Below are 13,894 nucleotides of genomic sequence, written 5' to 3' on the forward strand. Positions count from 1 at the left end.
AGTGACGTAAACGGCTAGAAGTACTAAGCTCCCGGCTGGGCGTGACTTCGCCGCGGCTGAATGTCAAATCCACCCGCCGAAATATTTATCATACATTTTTCAGGTTAAATGGTATTTATATTGAAATTTGTTGTATTACATATTTTCAAAATTATAATATTAATATTACAAAGAAGATATTTCACTATCTCAATTTATTTATTTCAGTGTAAACATAAATAGAAAGGTCACGGCTAAAACGCGACATTTATAAAAAGAGTTCAGGCGATTAATAATGGTTACTCAACTCAGCCTTACAATGGTTAATGGTAATGGTAACTTTTTTGAAATTATTATTCCAAACTATGTATAAATATAAGGCTTTTCAGCAAAAACAAAAACGATAGAATTTTCAAATTACTATATTATATTTAAAATTCTAGAAAATACAATATTTTAAAAGGGCGGAAGGAGTGCCCACCACTTTCTGAAGTTATGTTTCTTAACGGGGGTGCCAGCGCCCCTTTGTGGGCGTTTTGGAAGTCTGGCTAGGCGTTTTTAAATTTTTTGCATTTGGGGGGTGCTGCAGAAGTTCAAGGGAGCGTTGTGTTAAGTAAGAAAAACTACACTTTCATACGCAAAATTTAACTTTAACTTTGGCATAATACTCAATATTATGAAGTTCTTCATAGACGGATTTCTATTTTTCTATCGATAATTGTCTATAACCATAGTCTGTCTATATTTATTTGAAATATTTGAACAACTTGTTGGTATCTCGTATTTTTCGTTCCCGTTTTGGTGTTTTTGTTAGTGTATTAGTGTGTCTCGTCATTTTCTGGTCGTTTTTTGAACAATCTGACGTTTACGAGTCGACCCCCCCTGCTTCTGGTGTTGGAATTGAAAACTGAAAACCCACTGAAAATTGAAAGCTTTCGGTAAAAGAGTTGCAGGGAGTCTTATTTTTTTGTTACTGGCAGCACTTGTCATGGATGGCATGTTTATGATTTGACATTTGACGTTTCCGCATAACCTAAAATAATACAAATGTTCGTTTTTTGATTTGGCATCTGAGTCGAGTACCGTACGCTGTTTTATTTACAATGGAAGAAGCACCTGATGATGGAAAAAGACCACAATTTGGCAACAGACTTCTTGTGGATGGTTCTGATGTATTCCAGCACAGTGCGTGGTAAAAAAAGAATCATTTCTTTGCTTGGGATATATAATATAACGTTAAATGGGTTTTATCAATTAATTGTATTTTTACAGGGATAATGTCGAGTGGAGCTCTGAATTAGAAGAACAAGCGCGGTTGAAGGTTCAAGGAAATTCCGAAATTCTGTTTTCTGAGGAAGAAATCATTACATTTGAAGAAAATGCTGACAAGCATTGGGATGACTTTTACAACATTCACACAAATAGGTATGTGGTTCGTTCAACCAAAGTGTCATTTTTTTATGTCTTATTTAATTTCATATAAGTCTAGTTTTTCATTTGAATACCTGCTTTCCTTTTTTTTTAGATTCTTCAAAGATAGACACTGGCTATTTACCGAGTTTCCTGAATTAGCTCCAGATTATACAAGTGCTCCTGAAAGGGTTTATCCACAAAATACTGATAATAATATTTCTCAAGCCGCTGACAAATTGAAAATCAGCGATAAAGAAAATGTTGTAACGCAACAGTCAGAAAGTTCATCTTCCGTTTGCAATCTTAACAATGATGCTTGTTCTAAAAATGTTAATAAAACCAGAAACATTTTTGAAATCGGCTGCGGAGTTGGAAATACTATAATTCCAATTCTTCAGTATAGCAAGGACCCCAATTTATTTATTTACTGTTGTGACTTTTCCTCCGTAGCAATTTCTATATTAAAAGAAAACGAATTGTACAACCCTAAAAGGTGCCATGCCTTCGTTTTAGATGCCACGGCAGATAATTGGGAAGTCCCCTTCGAAGATGAATCTATAGATATAATTGTGCTGATATTCGTTCTCTCCGCAATAGATCCAGATAAAATGGATGGCGTGATTAGGAAAGCTCATAAAGCGTTAAAGAAAGGGGGGCTCTTGTTAATGAGGGACTATGGCAGGTACGATTTGGCTCAGTTGCGGTTGAAGCGCGGGAGATGTCTCAGCGATAACTTTTACGCTCGCGGCGACGGAACCAGAGTTTACTTTTTTACGCAAGAAGAAATCACTAATATGTTTACTTCTAACGGATTTATCGAAGAGCAAAACCTCATCGACAGAAGATTGCAAGTCAACAGAGGAAAGAAGCTCACCATGTATAGAGTTTGGATTCAAGCTAAATATAGGAAAGCATTTTAACAAAAATTGAAAAATATTGTTTTTTCATTTTACCTTCATCCGCACCATAGGGATTATGCAGTGGCATAAAATTAATGCAATGATTATCATTGATTGATAATTATTTTAAGGCAAGGTGATCAACTTACACATAAGGTACCAGTCCAGGGTAATATTTAACAAATATTAGAGTGTTAGAGTGAAAAAACATTTATATTTTTTATTATCCCCTGGGAATCAAACCTGGGATCTCCGCCTCCATAATGTAGTGGTTGCCGCATTTGGCTACCATGCTTCTTTTGTACAACTCACTATTTAATAAATATTTTCAATTCTCTATAAACCATGAATATTTTTCAATAAAAGTAAGGAATAAATATTTAACTATCTCTTGATAAATATTTAACACATTTCTTTTTGGTTATACTCTGTAAAAATATATTCTATCCCTAAAAATGTATATGTATTTTGGTACATATTTATTTCCTGATAAGTTTGTAAAGAAAATGGCACAAAATATGTTTATCTTTGGACTTAAATTTAAATGTTTAGGTCACAATGCTTATTCTATTAAATAATATGAAATTTTGTAGTTCCCATTAAAGCTGACATTTATGTTAAAAAGAAATAAACAAGACAGGACTTCGCAGTTGTGTCGCACACACCGCTAGACTGTTATAGGGTGGCTGTGTCTCCTCCGCTCCGTCGCTCTCGGGGTTGTAAATCCCGAAAGTTATGTAGCTCGGTCGGCGAGTGAAAATATTTCCAATATTTTCAATGCGATGGCCAGTAGAGTAGATGCATAGGTCCGTGATTATTCCGATTCATTGTCATAGCGGTGGTCTAGTCCCAGAAGATTCCGAAGTCAGTAGTGGCGAAGGGTTGGTGGAGTTGAAGCAAAACGCAGAGCTCGGTGTCCGTGAAGTGGAATGATTTATTTATTAAAAATTACATCTATTTATATGCGTACGGAGTTAATCCGCCGAGCCGGTCCCCCTGGCGCTCGCGCGCATGACCCCCACTACCTTCCACTGGGTCCCCATTGGCCTCAGCGTAAGTAGTGGGAGCCACGCTCCCTTTTCTCGCTCAGTCCGTCGAGTTTCACTGTTGGGCCGACCGCACGGATAGAGTAACTCCATACCATGTTTTCATATTGATTATTACATACATTTTTTAACATTTCATAACATTACATTTATTCTTATTATCTTCGCTTATTCTTATTTAAAAATAAGGTCCATTTGAGGACCGCGTGCCCAGCTGATCGTCCATTACAGCAGTTATGGTGCTGGAGTATTTAAAAAAAATAAGAATTTACGAAAAAATATTTTTTTACTGCTTTTTTATATTTATTTTAATGAACATCTTGACTGTCCAAACTCAAAACACAGTAAGGGTAATTTTTTTGTAGTATCTTTTTTTTTTGCATTTTTGGACTAAGTAGACTCTGCTAAGTCCAAAAATGCAAAAAAAAACGTACTACGAAAAAAATTTCCCCATCTTTGATAATTTATATGTGTATGAAATTAAATGCATATTTTTTGCAATAAAAACAGACTTGTTTAAATTATTTGTATCCTAATTGTTTTAATTATTTGGAACAGCGCTCGACATGGAAATATTTTCATTCTATGTAAATTACTACAATGGCTTAATTGATACTCCTGGTCGTTAGTCACTCCTGAGCCAAATTAAATGTGCAGAGATACAAGATAACTCTAAATATTCCATATTTTCAAACAAATTTCATGTAGAAAATGTAATATTTTAGCTTGAGGCACTCAGTTCAGTAAAAACTATTTTATTGATATTGTTCTCAACATAGATGGAGAATATGATATTTAAGGTATGTACAGGGCTTACGACCTGTCTTAGGCTAAACTCAACCATAGATAGTGCCGAAAAAGCATGAGCAAGGTGTCATTTAAACCCTAAATATAACTTCTGAAATTTGAGTAGCGGGGTAGAATGGTGAATGTTACATGTGCAATGGTCACTTATGACAGGTCAGCCCATGACAGGTTGTAAACCCTATAAATACCCAGATTTCCATATTCTTCTTCATCTATGTTGAGAAATTAGTACAAATAACTCCGCTAATAATAAGTGGAGACAAACTTAGAATTTGTGAAAAAGGATTTGGACACACTCAAAATATTGTGAATTATATATATTTTTTCATCACTCATAAAACATCTAAAAAAAGGGGAGATGTAAAATAAAACAGTATTTTTTATTAATTTTTTTTATTTATGTTCACAAGTGGTTCATATTTTATATAAAATTTGCAAGAAAATATCAGCTGCAAAATTTAAATTTTTACTTCATTTTCTTTGATAAAATATTAAGTGACTGATGTAAAATAAATATCCAGTACGGTACGGATAATAATACTAATTAAAAAAAAGATTTTCATCAAAATCTTGTTTTTTTCCTAGCTTAAAAATCACAAACTAGTTAGTAGGACAAAGTCCTGTGAATATTTTTTCTAGACATTAAATAATACAAATAAACCTTGTTGACTACTATTAGGTTATCTGTTAAATGAGACTAGACAAATATTACACTCTAAATACATAATTGCTTAAATAACATATTCGATACACCGATATTGCAAAATCTATAAAACTCAACCATATTATAATGGAGAGTCTATAAGAAATAAACACAAGGGTAAATTGGTCATGCTTTCGGTTTATTTTGCTTGCAATTTGTTAAAAAAAAATCCTCAGATTATGCCGACATTAAAAAATACTTTTGTGACTTTATTTTAAAATGGGATAAAAGTTTACTAATGTTAAAAACTAAAATTATATTAAAATAAAATAAGGTATGATGAAATGATTTTTTTCTTCATTAAAGCTCAAATACGATGCATGCATTTAGGTAAAGAAGATCAGATCTCATTTTTTCCAGTCACATTAAAAATAAACACGCATGGTAGCAGTCGACGAACACCTTATTTTAACAGGACCGATTTCAAGTTATTTGAGACCTAAATTTCCAAATTTTCCTAATACGTAAAAGCTAACTACTTCCCACTTCACATATTGATAACATCACAATGACAAGTATAGTATAAGAGAACTGGTATAAAAGGCAGTTCATATAAAATGGTAGTTCTAACACCGACACGATAATATCCAGCGTGATCTACAAACAGGCTCCAAACTGAACATCACACTATACCAGACTTCATTTACGCTAGCAAATCCTTTACAGTGATCCTTACTAACCCGACGCTATAAGATAGAGTGAACACATATTATGTATTAAGGCTCGGAAATGCTACCGACGGATGCTAAAACCCTGCTCACATACCAATATTAAGCTGGAATGTGTCCTAATCTTAGAATATATATAAATACAAGCAACGCTATAATTTTAATATTGCCACAACAAAATATTTCAGAATTCTGGTTGATCTAATGATTTTACGTACAACAAAATCATCAATTCGAAGTTGTAAAAAATATTTCATTCTATATTAAAAATGAAATAAGAGTAAAGAGAAAACTAATGTGAATAATTAGATTTTTAAAAAAAATTTAATGAAATAATTAATTTCATTCACTGATTTTGTTATTTTGTAAACAAAGGATAATACAAAATAACTTTGAAAACATTGCCATACATCAGTTGAAACATGAAAATTTATGTTTTCTTTTTAAATTTGCCGTTTCTGAATCCTTTTGCAATCTTAGTTTCTTTACTTCCGAATTACGAGCTTTTTGTAATAGCTAAATTACTTGTGGGGCGGTTTTTTAGCAATATTAGTAGGCAGTTAGTTCTGGAAATATGTAAATATATATATATTCTAAGATACTAATATTATACATATCATGTATATTCATTGATCCATCGAGTCAAAAGTAGATAAAGATATATATTAAACTCTATGTGGAAGGCGCAATTGGGCTCTTAACCCACGCGTAATATCAATCCTAAGTTTCTTAAACTCTTATTTTTTTATATATTATTGTTATTCTCCGATTACGCAGTTTCACATATTTAAAATATGCTTAATTTTGTTTAAAACTTTGTATTGTGTTTAAATTTACACCATTTTTGTTCCACTGAATGCATCGAATACTACACACTGAAATTACACTCTAAAATTAATCAAATATTAATTTTGATTGCCTTATCATTATATTGCACTAATCGTTGACAGTGAAATACAGAATCACAGTGTAGGGACGATATAGTGACATATTTCTACGTAAATATTGCTATTCGAATGACAAGTGTAAAAACATAAACAAAATAAAAATACGCACATTCAAATTGGTCTGGAAGCAAAGCAACACAATTCAGCATACATTTAAAACATTTTACTGTGTGTTAATTTTTATTAGAAGAAAATAAAGTTTTTTATTGTATATTGTAGCTTCCAATTTCATTTTTCAGGGCTTATTGTAAATTGACATTTTGTTATCAGGTTTCCTGGCTAGTTTGACCATTTCTCAGTTTTTTATATTGTTTATTTTACTTCTCTCGTTTTTCTTCCAGATCTGCGATATTATGAATTTAGCCACAAGTAAAAGATGTTGTATAAATTTTACCTTTTCATTTTCACAGCAGATAGAAATAAATTTAAATAAAAGTAGAAATTAATTATTTTAACATAAGTTGGAAAACATCTTAACAGATCAAAATTCAAGATTAAGTATGTGACGCGCTCGTGTTGCCATTCTTCCTATATATTTGAGGTCATCTTGATATGAATCCGAAAGTGAAAAAATGGCAATATTGTGTTTTAATATTACTTTATGGCACTAAAAGTCGTATATATATTGGATGGTTTTAAAAGTAGGATACTTATGAATAATTACATATAATATTAACATGCAATTTGATCTTGCAATTTGTGAAATTATTTAACATAAAAAAATCCACTAGATAGTGCAAGAAAAATAAAATTTAAATACTTATTCCAATACAATGTTTTGTTCTTGTAATAAAACGGCTAAAATATTATATTTTGTACTTTCAACTCATCAGCAGTTCTCTGATTAGATAAATATATTAAAGTGTAAAGGAAGATTATTACTACATATTGCAATATATACGTCAAATGATAATATAGAAAATCTGCACCAATCGACAGTGCGTCCAACTAGTTGTGAATTCTAGGAAATATTTATATTAAACGAGCTAAATGCAAACCTTCAATCTCATTGCTAAAGTATAACATGGCACGGATGATAAAATACAAAATGGTAGGAAATGTTATCAATATGTTAAAAATTAAATTAAAAGTACGTTTGGAGTTATCACTACTTTGCTTAAAGCAAAGAAAAGAAAACTCGCATTATCATTTATATTTTGACTAAATCCAATAAATCAATTGGTATGACACAAAGTGAAACATTTTTGTAATAAAAAATACATTACAAAATTAAACTTGAATGTTAAAATATATTTATTGGTTTATACATCCAAAAAACTTAAATAATATGGTAAAAGTAATACATATTACGTATCAAATAGGTTTTTCCCATTTGAATATGTAATGCTGTAGTTGGAAACGGAAAGCGCTTCAAGCGGCATTTGGATATTAAATATTTTAAGCATTTATAGTTTAAATCAGATTCTAATAATTCTTTTTCTGCTCCAAATGCACCTGGTTTTGATGATTTTTGGCGCTTCTACAAAAGAAAATGTTTTTTTTTTAGTTTAAATAGTACAATTTTTTGTCAATAAAATTAGCTATTCAGTTATATAGTTATTTTTTAAAACCCAGCAAGACACATTTATCTGAAGTTATCGTAAAAAATACACAATTTTGATAATTCAGTCTATCGTGAATGCTCAAAATAACTAAAAAGTAACTGATAAATAAAAATTGATTGAAAAGCACAGATGTAAATGCACCTTGGTTTCGTTGATTGTGTCAGTTATTAACTGTGTGGGAAAAACATCTTATAAAAAAATGATAAGAACAGAAATGAAGTATTAAAGGTATGGTAGAGTGACTAGTGGTGCTCTTCGGTTGGTTCCTGATGCTGCTCCGGCGGCAGTAGTCCCATAACTTGGGCGGCTTGTCCGATACACTCGCAGACAAACTTGTATTGGCTCTGAAAATATATAAATATTGTTAATATCTTCAATAAAGTCTGTACACCAAGTTTAGAAGAAAGATAGAGTCAAGGGGAAATAAAGAGATACATAATGTGAAATCTCAATTTAGGGCTTAACACATTGTTCGCGGGAAATGCTTAAAAGCGTCTTTTACATACTGTTGGTAGAAAGCGTTCTATTTGTTTATTTTTTAGATAGTGTTGGTACCATTTACATACTGTTGGTAGAAAGCGTACTATTTATGGAGCGCGAGAGATGCCAAATAATACTGTATAGATCGGAATTGGCTTCGCAGTCACTTGTCATTAGTATACTGAGGGTCGGGTGGCAGACTATCCGAGTATAGTAAGTGTCAGGGTTGATGAAAAAATATTGCCCGACAATAATGTGTTAATATAGAAAAGGATCTAGAACAAAATTTTAAAAGGCCCTAGGGGTGATTTTTCATAAAATATGGCACTGTAAAAATTAGCCCACATTTGGGCCAAAAATTCCCATATTTAGAATGACTTAGGACACATCAGGACATCAGGACTTAGGACATATCAAGGTTCTGTGTTAACCATTCCCGCACTTATCATTAAAAAATTACATGTGATCCGAAGCGGGGTACTAAAAGACCCCAGTTCATATTTGTATGGAAATCGTAGTACGCAACTCACAGCAAGTACCAACTCGCCGAGTCGTAGATGAGATGTCTTTTCGAATGCACAGCCGAGCGCCGATTAAGCGAGAGGCCGGAAATAAGATCAAATGAAAGCGGAATAGTATAATGGTCTCACTCTCTCCTTGTGTAATATCAATATATCACATTTATTAGAGTAAAATAAACAACATGTCACTAGCAGACAAAAAATTTACATGCTTATACATAAGTACGTAGACCTCGCGGCACTTATTGATTGTGCTTTTTATTAAAAACAATATTTGAAACATTTAACGTTTTAAAATTATAAAAACAAAATATCTGCAGTAAGTAGCTCTCTAATAAAGAAAATTTTCGAGTTATCAAAAATTATCGAGTTATAAAGTTATGGAATTAAAATTTATATGTGGGGATTTCAATTCCCCTGCTCGAACCAGCTAAGTTAAATAAATTGAGATTTATGAGAAAAGTTAAATGTATGTTTTGTCATGAGTAAAGAGAGAGGTGAATCACCGAGTTCTGCACGCAGAGGGGGCGCTGGTCGCGCATGGCGCGCACCACGTCCAGCGGGTAGACGGGGCGGCGCAGGCGCAGCAGCGCGGCCGCCGTGTCCATGAGCAGCAGCGCGCCCGTGCGCCCCACGCCCGCGCTGCAGTGCACCACGGCGGGCGCCGCGCCCCCCTCCCTCCGGGCGCCGCCCACCAGCGTGCACAGCGCCAAGAACGAGGCCGGCGACGCGGGCACGCCGTGGTCCGGCCACGCCAGGTACTGCACGTGGTGCACTGCACGACTTTGCCCGCTCGAATCCTGAAAGAAAAATGCAAATTTTTATTAGGTTTTTTCCACAAACATATATGAAATACCTGTAAAGGAATATTGATTATATATGTACTATTTGTAGTAAAATGTAATAAACTAAAAATGAAATGCTCAAAATTACTAAAAAGACAAATATTTTTTTTTGTGAAAAGCATAGATATAAATGCACTTCGGTTTAGTTGATTTTGTCAGTTATTAAACATAAGAAAGAAATCAGTAATATCACTCTACGTAAAGTGCAGAACAGATCACTCTTGACATCACGTAATAAGTAATTCAGATTATTTATGAGTGTGATTATGCACCGTTGGGTGTGAATGAGTTTCTACTGAGCACATAATTCACATTGTCCCACTACTAAGAGGTTGAACACGTTCCTAATGATTATTGCAGTAGTCAAATTTATGTCTCTCATTTCGAAAATGACGGCTATATCAGTCAGCCAAATAACATGAAAAATGTGAAAAGTTTTAAGGGTTATTATGCGTCCATACAAGACACTCCTGTATAAAAAATGTATGAGAAGGTGCTAAGTATAGTTAGTCTAAGAGGCAGTAGCTGCGTGAACTCTTATCATGTTTTAGTCAGCAAAAAATCTATGATAGATGCCTTAGCAGAGACATTATGGGTGGAGAATATGTATTTTTTAAAAAAAGAATAACCCGCTACATTTAGAGGCTTGTCTGCAGGTAGGATAGTAAGAATAGGGAAGGTAAATGAGAAAAATACATCAAAAGCACTCAGACCAAATGAAAAAAAAATCTTTATTGAATTTATTTGGCACTTGGCGGGAGTCAAACCCGTAATGCCAGTTTCGAGAGCGTCTACCCAACTACCCCTGTTATGTCCTGGCCATTTACTGCCAACAACTCTCGCAGAGGTCCCGTCCAGTATTACCGCGAGCAGCAGGTGTCGGTGTATGCAGGAGGCGTCCGGGTCGGAGAGCTCGGCCAGCGAGTGCAGCGTGAGGCCGTGCTGCGCCATGCGCGCGCCCGCGCCAGGCCAGTACTGCGCGCACTTGCTGCGCCCGCGCTCCTGCAGCGCGCCCAGCATCACCACCAGGCTGCTGCCCGCCTCCCACACCATCTGCCAGAAGTCCCACACCGTATTCGCCAGCGGACCTGACAGAGAGATGCCTTACATTACTCACACTTCATCTTGTTTTAGAGGGTTCTAAAGAATACTTTGTATATTAACACACTGGGGGCGGGTGTTTTTTAAGTCTGCAAATCGCTGGCGACAGGAATTGATATTCATGTTCATATAGTTAAAGGCGGAGACTGACCGGAGCATTTCGTCGTAACGTAACACGTTACGATGAGAGCATATAGGCAGTCAGAACACCGACCCGAGCGCTCCATCCATAGTTTCGGATGCTCGGTGATGCTCGCCGCGAGCGATGTTACGACGTTATGTTACGACGAAATGCTTCGGTCAGTCTCCATCTTAAGACCTTAAAGTGATTGGTAAATAATATTCAGATCAAAACATTAAATATGTCATTCCTTCTTTTCTGACTTTGAAATGAGGCTGACACAGAAGATAAAAATACCCTTCCCGTCCTTGAGCATCAATCGACCGAACGGGTAGAAATACCTTTCCTGTCCATAGTGTGTTAAAAGCATTGTTAACTTTGCGGTATGGTAATATAACACTCTCCATATCATTCATTATTCACTTTATGTAATACCACTTAAAAACACTACGTCATGACTACTGGTTTCAAAATTACCATTCCACCATGAGGTCAAATGTAGACCTGATGTTGGAAAGATTATATTATTTTTTTGACATCTCATCAAAGATAAAGAAGAATATGGAAGTCTGGGCATTTACGGGGCTGACGACCGTCATAGGCTGGTTTAAGTGATCACTTTACACACGTGTAACATTCACCAATTCTACCCATTATTGACAACCACACTACTCAAATTCTTGGAAGTTATATATATATATATGAACCAATTTAAAAACCTTGTTCTTGAATCACTAAAACTTCACTAGAGACATCTATTGGTGAGATGTAAAGAAGCTTTTTATTAAGCAGAAACTCTTATATTAGTATGTGAGGTCCGAATCCTGGATTAAAACACACACATGAGAAACGCCAGTAATTGGAGTAACTCCTGTAATTGGATATGATCCAGATTTTGTGAACAAGTATTTGGACACACTCAAAATGTTGGAAAGATTATTCCGTAACCGGTAGTCATGAAGTAGTGTTTTTAAGTGGTATTACACGAAGTGAACGATGAATGATAAAGAGAGGCTCTAAAGAATGTCCTATTTATTGTTAGTATCATACTTTAGATACCATATTAAAAAATATTTTGATTGATCCATACCTTGTGTAGCGATGTAATGATGTACAATATTGGTGTTGGGTATCTCTAGGTTGATGTAAGATGCATTTATATAATCTCCATTTGGTCCATTTTCTAATATAACACGAGTAGCATCATCTAAAACAAGAAACCATTTAAAAAAATTAATACAAATTTCACATCATTGGATAAAAAATAAAAGCTTTGATAATAATTTATCATCTTTTTCTTCTTATTGTTTTACTCCAAGCTGAAGGGTGGCGATTATTATGCCAATTATTACTTTGTCTGCAGCTGCTCTAAATGGCAACTCAGTGTTACAGTGGAATCTCTCTCGCAAGTTAACCCAGGATATATGTCTTACTTTTTTACTGCGCTTATCTCGGAGTATTGTGAAACATGTATTATTTCTCTCCTCTCATAAAATGGCCAAAGTACTGTAGCTTCCTTTCCTTTACTGTGTCTATAACTTCTAGAACTCTCTCAACCCATGACATTTTGGTCTGATATTCAATCTAACAACCGACACAAGTGATTAAAATATTGTAAATGAAACGGAAAGAGTGAAAATCCCAACAACTTAAAAGATAGTAAATAAAATCAACAAGAAAAGTAAAATCAAATATCTCGGGAAAATAAAAAGATACCCATTTAACTTGTTTTTATTTACAGAAATGGCAAAAAAAGAGTTAAAAGTGTAGAAGGAAGATGTAAGTTATGATTGGGAATCCATAGAAATAGCTACCATAGAAGATGTGCATAGGGCTTGTAAAACTTGAGACAGATTGCAAAATAACTTACAAGGCGCAATATCCCTGTATCGGTTCTTGTTAAGGTTCTGCGGCAACCTGGCCACGTTGCAGGAGAGCTCCGCCCTCCGGGGGAGCCTCTCGAACTGTTGCAGCGCCGCGCCACCCAGCCCGTCGGCCAGCAGCAGCAGGGCCTGGCGCCACCCGAGGCCCCCGTTGCTGTCCCCGTTGCCGTTGCCCTCGGGCAGGGTGCCACTCTCGGGGACGTACTGCACGGCCGGCTCTTCTTCCTCGCAGCAGAGGTATTCCGCTAGGAATAAAATCATAATATAATATAAAATCGGGTCACCAACCTAGAGGTACTTGGGAAACGTCATGAGAAATGAAAAATATCGTCTTCTCCACCTAATCATACAAGGAAAGATTGAGGGGCGAAGAACTCAAGGACGCCCAAGGACATCATGGCTGAAAAACCTACGACAATGGTTTGGCAGAAGCACCAAATCTCTGTTCCAAGATGCAGCATCAAAATTGAAAATAGTCATGATGTTCGCCGATCTTCGTTAGAAGTGGCACAGAAAGAAGAATAATAATTAGAAATATAGATATATTGTGGGTAGATTGAGATTGCAAAGCACAAAAATAACATTCATTCTTGGTCTCTTATCTTATCCCGATGGTGCATAGTGCTGCGTGACATTATGACAAATTGACCAGCTTCACGCTTCAATTGATTTATAAATGATACAAAAAAACAGAGAGAAGGGAGTTAAACTAACCATTTGGTTTGAGAGTCAGGGTGAGTGTTCCCCGAGCCGATCTGATGAGTTGAACCACTTGATCATGACGCATGTGCTCCACAGACACTCCGTTAATAGCAACCACCTGCAAATAATAAAAAATGCATAATCAAAAGCTAAACATATGTGTGACCGTTGACTTGTACACATTACTGATAGATTTAACAAGTATGGATATGCA

General features: G+C 35.1%; 2 protein-coding genes across 2 annotated transcripts in view; one reads left to right on the plus strand and one right to left on the minus strand.

Annotated features, from left to right (window-relative positions):
- The first annotated feature begins 967 nt into the window (after positions 1 to 967).
- LOC148301185 (tRNA N(3)-cytidine methyltransferase METTL2-like) lies at positions 968 to 3,844 on the plus strand. The gene is made up of 3 exons (XM_088273677.1): positions 968 to 1,171; positions 1,252 to 1,404; positions 1,505 to 3,844. The coding sequence occupies exons 1-3, from the start codon at positions 1,083 to 1,085 to the stop codon at positions 2,310 to 2,312; spliced, it is 1,050 nt and encodes a 349-aa protein (XP_088129803.1). The 5' UTR covers positions 968 to 1,082; the 3' UTR covers positions 2,313 to 3,844.
- A 2,817-nt stretch (positions 3,845 to 6,661) lies between these two features.
- The window catches only part of Ptpmeg (protein tyrosine phosphatase Meg), a 29,030-nt gene continuing 21,797 nt past the window's right edge, over positions 6,662 to 13,894 (minus strand). The window contains exons 9-14 of the mRNA XM_088273679.1: positions 13,693 to 13,798; positions 12,966 to 13,223; positions 12,186 to 12,302; positions 10,738 to 10,961; positions 9,535 to 9,828; positions 6,662 to 8,371 (exon numbers count right to left, since the gene is read on the minus strand). Coding sequence (XP_088129805.1) covers positions 8,270 to 8,371; positions 9,535 to 9,828; positions 10,738 to 10,961; positions 12,186 to 12,302; positions 12,966 to 13,223; positions 13,693 to 13,798 — 1,101 coding nt within the window. The 3' untranslated portion in view covers positions 6,662 to 8,269. The remainder of the gene's footprint in view (positions 8,372 to 9,534; positions 9,829 to 10,737; positions 10,962 to 12,185; positions 12,303 to 12,965; positions 13,224 to 13,692; positions 13,799 to 13,894) is intronic.

This window comes from Brachycentrus maculatus, unplaced genomic scaffold, assembly GCF_059751285.1.
Source record: "Brachycentrus maculatus isolate JH-2025_06_01 unplaced genomic scaffold, ASM5975128v1 h1tg000592l, whole genome shotgun sequence".
Lineage (NCBI taxonomy): Eukaryota > Metazoa > Arthropoda > Insecta > Trichoptera > Brachycentridae > Brachycentrus > Brachycentrus maculatus.